Source organism: Micromesistius poutassou (assembly GCF_964030765.1).
Source record: "Micromesistius poutassou genome assembly, chromosome: 6".
NCBI lineage: Eukaryota > Metazoa > Chordata > Actinopteri > Gadiformes > Gadidae > Micromesistius > Micromesistius poutassou.
In genome coordinates, this window is record NC_140276.1 from 20,446,102 (window position 1) to 20,456,101 (window position 10,000).

At 42.9% G+C, this 10,000-nt stretch overlaps 3 protein-coding genes across 4 annotated transcripts in view; all 3 read left to right on the forward strand.

Moving 5' to 3' along the window:
* Positions 1–1,745, forward strand: part of spon2b (spondin 2b, extracellular matrix protein) — a 7,636-nt gene extending 5,891 nt beyond the window's left edge. Inside the window, exon 6 of the mRNA XM_084469587.1 lies at positions 1,035–1,745. Within this exon, the coding sequence (XP_084325713.1) occupies positions 1,035–1,213 (179 nt within the window). The 3' untranslated portion in view covers positions 1,214–1,745. The remainder of the gene's footprint in view (positions 1–1,034) is intronic.
* A 1,070-nt stretch (positions 1,746–2,815) lies between these two features.
* Positions 2,816–5,372, forward strand: LOC311345012 (transmembrane emp24 domain-containing protein 11). 2 transcript variants are annotated; one of them, XM_084469374.1, is made up of 5 exons: positions 2,816–3,093; positions 3,351–3,442; positions 4,406–4,531; positions 4,882–5,028; positions 5,161–5,372. In XM_084469374.1, exons 1-5 carry the CDS (start codon positions 2,967–2,969, stop codon positions 5,308–5,310), a joined length of 642 nt encoding a protein of 213 aa, XP_084325500.1. In that variant the 5' UTR covers positions 2,816–2,966; the 3' UTR covers positions 5,311–5,372. The 2 variants fall into 2 exon arrangements, with proteins under 2 accessions (XP_084325500.1, XP_084325501.1); XM_084469375.1 differs by lacking the exon at positions 4,406–4,531.
* Positions 5,373–6,299: 927 nt separating this feature from the next.
* Positions 6,300–10,000, forward strand: part of rnf212 (ring finger protein 212) — a gene marked incomplete at both ends in the record, with an annotated part of 5,060 nt that continues 1,359 nt past the window's right edge. The window contains 9 exons of the mRNA XM_084469830.1: positions 6,300–6,408; positions 6,547–6,608; positions 6,793–6,867; positions 7,224–7,280; positions 7,587–7,645; positions 7,749–7,802; positions 8,179–8,243; positions 8,524–8,584; positions 9,729–9,771. Of these exons, the coding sequence (XP_084325956.1) occupies positions 6,300–6,408; positions 6,547–6,608; positions 6,793–6,867; positions 7,224–7,280; positions 7,587–7,645; positions 7,749–7,802; positions 8,179–8,243; positions 8,524–8,584; positions 9,729–9,771 (585 nt within the window). The remainder of the gene's footprint in view (positions 6,409–6,546; positions 6,609–6,792; positions 6,868–7,223; positions 7,281–7,586; positions 7,646–7,748; positions 7,803–8,178; positions 8,244–8,523; positions 8,585–9,728; positions 9,772–10,000) is intronic.

Sequence of the window (10,000 nt, forward strand, 5' to 3'; positions counted from 1 at the left end):
CAGAGCGTCTAACGATGTCCTCTTAAGATGATTCAACATCTCTTTGTCTGACAAAGCGGACCTACACGGTAGATCTGAGGCCATTCATGCTTGAAGATGTCGACTCTAACCTCTTGTCAAAACCTCCGTCTGTCATTTCCTCCTCTCCTCCTCTCCTCCTCCTCCTCCTCCTCCTCCTCCTCCTCCTCCTCCTCCATAGCCGTCTGCTTTTCCACTCCCCGAGCCGCTGTCTGTGATGCCTATCAGTGTTTTTATAAGATCATCCCACCGTGGGCCGAGCGGGCCTGGCCTAGCACCGGGTTAGACACAGAGAGAGAGAGAGAACGAGAAAGAGAGAGAGATACAGAGACGAATGGCACAGAAAATTATGACAATACCAGACAAGCTTAAAAGCTATCTTCAACAACTACTTTAAACTAACTGCTTTTTTTTTTAGCAAAGCATGGCTGATAGGAAGAGATGCAGTGCTATGATTGTGTGTGTGTGTGTGTGTGTGTGTGTGTGTGTGCTTGTGTCTGTGTGTTTATGTGTGTGCATGCAGGTTTGTGCATGTGTGTATGCAGCTGCTCAGCATAACTTTAATGGTAAGAGATGTGGTTTTAAAGGGTGATTCAGCTTTAATTAACCAGATGTACTCCAACTGTTTACCTACAACCCACCCAACTGTTGCCAAGAAAGCACTTCTTTATGGCAACCTAAGGAATTGCAACATTAAACAGACTGTAATTTAATGTTTTTGGATTTTATATTGATTTTTTAAAGACTCACATATGAGGAAGGTACACATATGGCGAGGATATTGCTACAATGCAATATCCTAGCCAAATATGTTAGCATTCTAAGAGACAAAACTATAGCCAGGTGAAAAAAACAACCAACCAAACATAAACGTACTTTATCAATTATTTGATATTATATTTCAAGTATATATTGGTTATTAAACCCTTATAATGGCTCTAAAATAGGATAATTGGTTCTTACGTGGGTTTTTTTGGAGAATTATTGAATTGAGTTATGTTTCCCCTTGTCTGCAGAAACTCCTCTGGACTGCGAAGTGTCACCGTGGTCTCCGTGGGGCTTGTGCAAAGGGAAGTGCGGAGACTCGGGCGTGAGGCACCGCACACGCTACGTGCTCATGCACTCGGCCAACCACGGAACGGCGTGCCCTCTGCTGGACGAGGAGAAGAAGTGCACCCCCGACAACTGCTTATGACTAGGCCAGGGACAGAGGGAGAAAAAGGAGAGAAAGGAGAGGACGAAGCGGAAGGATAGGAGACAGAGAAAGGGGAGGAAAGGAAAGGGGAGAGTGAGAAACAACAGGAAGCGCTCTGCGTTGACTTCACATCTGAAAGAAGTGTAGAGGTAGACTCTCTTCACTTTGTGGTGCATCAGGATGTTGAGGGAATACCAACCTTAAAGACTTACACCTTCAAACCCTAAAACTTAATTAGTGCACAAGGAACTATCTCAAAGGATGCAGAATGTGGTTAGTAAGCACCTTATTTTGGTTCCCCCAAATCTCAAACAATGACAAGTTTATAAAAATGCAGAACTATGGTCTTAACACAGGAGGATACGGTGCTCATATGGTGCTTCACAATTTGAAATATGATTTCAAATCTATATCAAACCTACGCACTGGTTTCTTACTATGCAGTTTTCAAATGTTTTTAAATTGACTGTGGTTGTTTTCCTCAGGACAAAGAACACATTTATTTACAGGATTTTAACCTGTACTGTACAGTTTTAAAGATTACAGCAATATTTCATATTTTTCTTTGTTGTTGTTGCTTATTGATGTATCACTAATGGAAGTGACTTTTTGTAAAATAGTCAATTATAATGCTGTTTATAACTGTGTATATGTGTCCGTCTATTGTCAATAAAATGTAAATACATCTAACAAGAGCAATGAGTATTGATATCAAGGATTTCATTTTAAGTACTCAAGCAGTGAATTCAACTCTCTAAACTCTATTGTGAGCAATTGTGTCTGTCGGCCAAAGCCTCGACATCTCAAGCCCACATGGCGCATTGCTTGTTTTTAATATGAAACCCCTCATAAAACAAGCAACCATTATGGTTATTATCCAACCAGATCCCATATTTACTAACTCACAGGGATGCAATACAAGTGAAACACAAGTCTCCTCTTCTCTGGCGCGCTGCCCCAGCGAGCCGATGTGTAAACCAGACCAGGACATATGGCTTTAGAGACGGCTGGCCACCCCCGCGCCGCGTCATGCAGTAGCTACTGTATGACGCCACGCGGGGGTGTCCAGATTGAATAGCCATCCAGAAGAGCCTTTTAAAGGCTACTTCCGCCTGGCTTCGTTCATAAAACAAGGACATGGAAGAGGATTATGACTCATATAGAGGAGCAGCTTCAACAGGAAAGGAGAAGCCATGGTTTTTGCTTTAAGGATAACGTGTTGTTTTACTGGAGAGGGGTAAAATAAAGGGTACAACTGTAAAATGGAGTAGGACCCCAAGTAGAAGGGCTGACACCTACTTGAGTGACGGAATATCACTAAATATAAGTGACTGTGGACATTAAAACTAGACACTTAAAGCATATGACTTTCAACCGAAAATACCTTTGGTAAAAGGGTCTACTTAATGACAACATAGTGAATAGTAATGCAGCAGTGCAATCACTCTGTTCATGCTGGTTAATAAGTGTTTCATGGGTAACAGTGTCCTTTAATCACTGACTATTGGCTCCTGAGTTGACCAATCACATCGTCAGTGGAATACCTTGTCACGACAACAGCACCTGGGATTTTCTCACACTGTGGCCTTTTCCAATGCAGCCCTGACGAGACGCACAGACAACAACCGCACTGCAGCCTAACACTGAACAATTCTACTTTGATTCCATATGTGAAACATATGGAATACATCAACCGAGAACAATCCTATTAATTAATATATGTTGTAGTTCAGTAGATAAGTTGTCGTTTTGGATGAACATGCGTGGAGTGGCGTGCCTGCTGAGTTACCTGGTGCTGGTGGAGGCCATGTTTATGGACCTTGGAGAGCAGCAGGAGAGATGCATCATAGAGGACATCCCTGAAGGGACGCTGGTGACAGGTGAGAGAGAGAGAGAGAGAGAGAGAGAGAGAGAGAGCATCAGCACATATTGTAGTATTTATCTGACTTGGATAATGCTAGTCTTTTCATTTTATCATCATCAAAATAAAGTCTTCATTTTTAACAGCAATTACAAATACTGCCCAAAAATATTAAGCACATGGAAACATGTATGAATAGTGTGTGTGTGTGTGTGTGTGTGTGTGTGTGTGTGTGTGTGTGTGTGTGTGTGTGTGTACGTGCACCCCTCCCATAAGGGTACTTCCTCCTGGAGCCCTGGGATCTGAAGACGAGTTCAGGCCTCCCTCAGATGGGCATGACCACCACGGTGCGAGACCCCGACAACGAGGTACCGAACACATGCTCCACCCCAGACCAACGAGACCCTTTAACAAGGTGCTCCGATGCACCACACCCATCTCTCTATCCCCTTACCTCTGTTACTAATCCCCTCTCTGTCCCCTGGCCCCCCTTCAGTTAACCCCTGACCCTCCCTCCAGACCACTGTCCAGGGGCGCCATTAGCTCAGGAGGTAAAGCGGGTCGGCTGGTAACCGCAAGGTCGCTGGTTCGATCCCCGGCTCCTCCTAGCTGAGTGTGGAGGTGTCCCTGAGCGAGACGCCTCACCCTAATCGCTCCTGACCCGCTGGCTGTCGCCCTGCGTGGTCAACTCCGCCGTCGGTGTGTGAATGTGTGCATGAATGGGTGAATGTCAGTCAACACTGTAAAGGGCTTTGGATAAAAGCGCTATATAAATAAGGGACCATTTACCATTCACTGTCAGCTGTCCTGCCTCTAGATCCAAACCTCTCAATCCCTGGCCTCTGACTCTGTAGTGCTTGTTATACATTAGAATGCATCATGGGATTTTTTGTTGGTGATACTCCGAGGACTCAAGAGAGTTGTAGTACTGTAAAACCCTAAATCAACGAAAATATATTGTAACGTAGGCTAATGAAAACTTTGTTTTATACCAGTAATGTAATCTCCCAGTAATGACAAATCATTTCGATTAACTACTAAAAACATTCCTGACATTATAACTAACAACCAATGTGCTTATGCCACCAAAATGGAGGAAATTAAAAGGAGTAATTGCATGGTGCCATCTTGATGTACAAACCATTCACATGAGCAACACTGTATCCCATGACCCTAAAGCCAGACAAAACCGACCATGTAGTGATCACTTGATCACGTTCCATCGACCACCTCCAATGGCCAGTTGATGCTCTAGCTTTTGAGCTCTAGATACGTTTTATAACATTTATAAACGGTGTCACCTGTGTGTGTGGGGTGTGGCTGGTCTGCAGGTGTTGATGACAAAGCGTTACGGGAAACACGGTAAATTCACCTTCACCTCTCACACCAGTGGACAGCACGTCCTCTGCTTCAGCACCAACTCCACCCGCTTCTCCGTCTTCGCTAAGGAGAGGCTGGTGAGAGACACACACATACACACACACACACACACACACACACAGTCGGACAGGCACACACATAAACAGACAGACAGACACAGACAAAACACACACACACACACACACACACACACACAAACAGGCTTGCTCATCTATGCCATTGCCAAACAAAAATGACATCATGCAAGCAAAGGTAGGATCGTGCTTACATATTTACCACAACCTCGTGTTTATGTACGTGCCTACATGTGCATGCATCTGACTGTGTGTCTGTTTGTGTGTGTGTCTGTCTGTCTGTGTGCTTGTGTGTTTGTGTGTGTGTGTGTGTGTGTGTGTGTGTGTGCTTGTATGTTTGTGTGTGTGTGTAGAAACTGCATTTGGATGTTCAGATGGGAGAACATCCCATCGAGAGAGGCTCAGAGAAGACCAAGGAAAACCTGCACACCATGGAGGACTCTCTGAATCATATGATTGACCAGATGATGTACATCACCAGGCAGCAAGACCAACAGAGGGTATTCACAACTCATCATGAGTGATACCTAAAAGTTGTCCTGTCATGCCCTCATGATATTGTGAAGCACTTTTATCAATCCATTTATTTGTAACGGACACTTCACTCTAGCCTGTTCTGCTGTTCCCTTTAGGAAAGAGAAGACGTATTTCGTCAAAACAGCGAGGACACCAACCGTAGCGTGCTGTGGTGGGCGGTGGTACAGACAACCATCCTTCTCTCTGTGGGCTTCTGGCAAATCAACCGACTCAAAGACTTCTTCATAGCAAAGAAGCTCATCTGATCGGATGTCCTTTAATATTGTTAGGATGACACATGCTTGATGAGCATAAACTGTTTGAATGAATAAATAAGTGAATTTATTGCATTATAATGGATTCTTTTAATGGATTATTATTAAAACGATATAAGCCTAACCCTATCGTTTATTAATTAACATTTGTGTGTGAACAAGAAAAATATGTTCATGTTTGCATCATGTTATAGGGTAAAAATAAAAACTATTCAGCCTAGGCCTACTGGTCAATTTTTATAAATTAATAAACACAAAACAGAAATGTATGAAACATTATGAAATATTAATTATGAAATTAATATTTAACTGTGGTTGTGAATATGTAGCCTAATTATATTTACACTTTTCCCACAGGCTAATCAAAAACGAGCATCCATCTAAATATGGAACATACATGCTATATTCGATTATTTTAGACTAATCCATACTAACTAGGCCTATGATGACCATCTCTGGCTTAGCTACTGCGCCTTAATGAAGCAAGCCGCTAACCGGAGGCTAGCGCGGCCCGAGCCCCGCACACACAGCAGGTGACCCTGAAGAGCCGTTATCTGGCTCACTGGGCCAAGGTGCGACAAACTCACGTCAACTCATCAACCTGTTTCCCCCAAAAAGATGTAGCATGTTTTTGAATTGTTGCTTTATCACACAAAATAACGCGACGGACATTTTTCGTTGAGGTAGTATTGTGTGTTTTGTTCGTGTTGCTGATAGCAGAAGGTTGTTCTTCGCTCAGTCCTGACCTGTGCGGTAGCCCTGCAGCTCACGCTAGCCCCGGGCTTTGGGTCTCCTCCGGTCCCGATGAGGTGAACACGTCGAAGGACCACCAGAACCAGCAGAACCAGCAGAACCAGCAGAACCAGCAGAACCAGCAGAACCACCAGAACCACCAGAACCACCAGAACCAGCAGAACCACCAGAACCACCAGAACCACCAGAACCACCAGAACCAGCAGAACCACCAGAACCACCAGAACATGTCCTACTGGATCTGCTGCAACTCCTGCTTCACGGCCCCCAGTGCGGAGCGCCTGCTGGCCGTCACCACCTGCGGTCACGTTATCTGCAATGTATGTTTTCACAAAGGTAAACATGTACAAAACATTTATAAACGAAGAGTCTGAACGGTTTAAGCTAACGCCAGTCCTTTCAGGATGTAATCACGATTTATTAATCATAGCATTTTATTTCTGTCGGTATTTAATTAAACTTTTTTTTCTCTAGGAAAGCCAGGGGAGTGCTTAATATGCAAAGCTCAGTGTCGGGTGTCTCCTCTCTCAGATAAGGTGAGCACCATCACTGGGGCCTGTTTGACGTGTTTACATAACGATTAGCTAGTATATCTTCTACAATCAAGTATTTGTGTCTGTGCAGTTTTAAAACACATAACATCACTTAAATGATCATTCCAACTGAAGTAATTAATAAAGATCATGTTGTAGGTAACGTGGTGATGGTTTGTTTCAACAGAGCACATGTGAGGTGAAGGCTCTGTTCTCTGACGTCAACGTCGTGGCGACCAAATACTTCAAAGAGATCAGCAAGGTTAGACTGGATGACCTCTAATGACACACAGTATTGATGAGAGCTGACATATTTATTTAACATCCAATTATTATCCAATTGGGATGTTTTTACGATATGTATGTTATTAACTAGCTGATACACGATTCAAATGGATTGTCGTGGCATGTTTACAGTCCGTCAATAACATAAAATATAAATATTGCTTGTAAACCATAAAGATTATCAAATGGCAAAATAAACTGTTCATTTGGTTGAAAGTCCACTAAAATCAAATATTTCTGAATGATTTCTCTCTAAATATCTGATTGATTGAGGACATTGTTTTTTCCCAGCGGTAGTAGCAACACGTTAATCCCGTTAATCCGTGTCCCCAGGTGCTGCTTTTCCAGGCCAGACATCAGAAGAGACTTCTGGCTCACTACCAGCAGAGGGTGAGCAAGCCTCTTCTGGTTTAATGTGTTTATTGTGGTGTGTGGTTGTGGGTGTGTATGGGTTTGTGTGTGTTGAGATTATTATTTTAAAAGTATGAAATAAACTGACTGAATTTAAAAGAACAAAGCTAAACTCTTTATTGTTGAAACTCATGGACCTTCAACGCTCTGCACTTAAATGTCCTCCTTCTCCTCCTCCCCCATTCTCCATTCTCTCCTCCTCCTCCTCCTCCTCCTCCTCCTCCTCCTCCTCCTCCTCCTCCATTCTCTCCTCCTCCTCTTCTTCCTCCTCCTTCTCCTCTTCAGAATGAGAAGCTAGAAGAAGCCCTGGTGAAGATGAAACAGGAGATGCAAAAGATGTCCAAGTAAACTAGCCCACTCTACCTCACATTGTGTTTGACAAATTAAATTAAATGCAAATTAAAGTCCAATAGAAACACTCTTGTTGCTTGTTTTCTGCGTTTACAGACAACTCAAAGAGCAAAGCGTCTACATCTCAAAGCTGTCTCTTCAACACCAGGGGTAACTTTTATACGAATAGGGCAATTTAATTGTAACATTATATGGATATCATATTTCAAGATATTTTCCTCCCAATATTTGTCGTTCAATGATGATGGTAGTGGCAGATGTTACTTTGTGTCCCAAGTTTATTCATAGTTATAAAAATAACCTACCACTAGGTGGCACTGCTGGCCGATCTGCTCCTAACAGCATGCGTGTGTTTTGTTAGCCTTACCAACCCCATCAATGGAGGAACCTGCTTTCTTAGTTGTATAAACCCCATGTATGACTTGCTATGGGACGCCACTGCCCCTGCTACCTATTGTATTCAGTGGGCAGGGGTGAAAGGTGTCTCATGACTTGTTTACTCCGGTGCCTCTGGTTCCTGATCCAGTTCCACAGCTTCCTCTGTGGCCCAGATGGGTCTGAGCTGCCAAACGTCCTGCATGTCTAATTCAGGTAGGTCATCCACCTACAGACTCAATCAGGTATGTCTGGATCCACTCAATTATGTAGTGCTAGGCACTAATATAGAAATGTGATATGTAACCCTACATCTATATAGATAGACATAGAGAGGGAGAGAGAGAGAGAGAGAGAGAGAGAGAGAGAGAGAGAGAGAGAGAGAGAGAGAGAGAGAGAGAGAGAGAGAGAGAGAGAGGAAAGCAGACAGAGAACACAGAATAAGAGGTAGATGTTTTTCGACTACTTTCATATGAGTGGTGTTGTCCTTGATCAGTTCTCCAGATCCCGTACAACTCTCCGGCCTCCCTGTCCCGACATTCTTCAACTGCAACTCTGTGAGTGTAGCGCCCCCGCCTGGACATGTATAGTAGAACAAGCGTTTTACAATATTCTATTTAAATTATTTGATCTATATAGTTACAACCAACAGCCCAAATATTTCCTTTGTTAGATTGTATTTAGTTAATTGTGGTTAATTGATATAGCTAAAGTTCCTTTTCACAGTAAGTGTAGCACTTTAATAATCAAACAGCAGTGCAATGGGTTGAAGGGAATTTAATTTAATTTAACCTCTTGCTTCTCTCTCTGTACACGCTCACAGTTTAATCCATTTTGCTCTGTGATCACTTTTTCGCGAATTTTGTTTCATGTACTGTTGTTCTTTACAACCATCTCTCTATCTGTCTCTCTCTTTCTCGCTCTCTCTCTCTCTCTCTTGTTCTCTCTCTCTCTCTCTTGCTCTCTCGTTTTGTCTCTCTCTCTCTCTCTCAACGGCCCCAAAGCTCCCTTATCACAGCACAGAGCTGTGACAGAGATACAAAAGAAAAAAGTGAGCTCGGGTTATAGTGAGAGCGAGAGAGGTTGAGAGGGGGGAGAGGTGAGCGGAGGAGGTATTTTGCAGTGCAAACAATCAGTATCCTGGCTTTAGCTCTCCCGGCTTATGTTAGTTTAAGTTGCCGCATTGCTTTACCTTGCCCTGAAGCTAACTATCCAGACACACACGCACACACACACACACACACACCTGAATAAGCGAACTTTTCTTGCTGGGCCGGTTGAGAATATGTTTTTTTAATTTTGCATGTGACGTTGACACAGGGGTGATTGACTTACCGGATTTCCAAATCAAATGTTGTCGTTTCTACTCAACATGACTGTACATAATTCTGAGGCAGCCACCATAGAAATCCTGTGGTGGATATGAGTAAGAGTATGAATATCCTGCCCAAAGGGTTCATGATTACTATATGTACATGCAGTATATTATAAATCATTGTATTGTCCTGAAACAAGAGTTGATTTTGGCATCAATAAATCAAGACCGAGGCCCTTCACAACGCAATTGAACTGAATTGTGTCCAGAATAGATTGCTACCTGGGTGGGGGAACTGAAAGCAGAGCAGAGTTAGAACCAGGTGGTCGCTAGTTGAATAAGGCCGTTAACTAAACACGGCTGATGAGTGGATTTGTGTCTGTCAGGGTGGACCACATGGAATCAGATGGAAGACATCTGTTCAAAAAGGTAACAATTGATTTGTGTCGTTTCAACACATCAACAGTAATTAAGACGTATTGGAAAAATCTGTTGTCAATCATTAAATGACAACAGTTGTGTACAATTTATTTTCACAATTCAATACAAAAAAAACAGCTAATTATTCTTATTAGTGTCTTTTTTACGTCTACTGTGACATTTAGGTCCAAAATGTCCACGCCTGGGATTAATTTGAGGTTTAAAGTTCATCAGATCT

Excerpts from the sequence above, each read along its gene's own strand:
- LOC311345012 (XM_084469374.1), top strand. The coding sequence starts at position 2,967 with ATGAACATGCGTGGAGTGGCGTGCCTGCTGAGTTACCTGGTGCTGGTG. Across the intron at positions 3,094-3,350 it reads TGAAGGGACGCTGGTGACAG|GGTACTTCCTCCTGGAGCCC; the intron begins GTGAGAGAGAGA and ends CCCTCCCATAAG. Across the intron at positions 5,029-5,160 it reads GGCAGCAAGACCAACAGAGG|GAAAGAGAAGACGTATTTCG; the intron begins GTATTCACAACT and ends TGTTCCCTTTAG.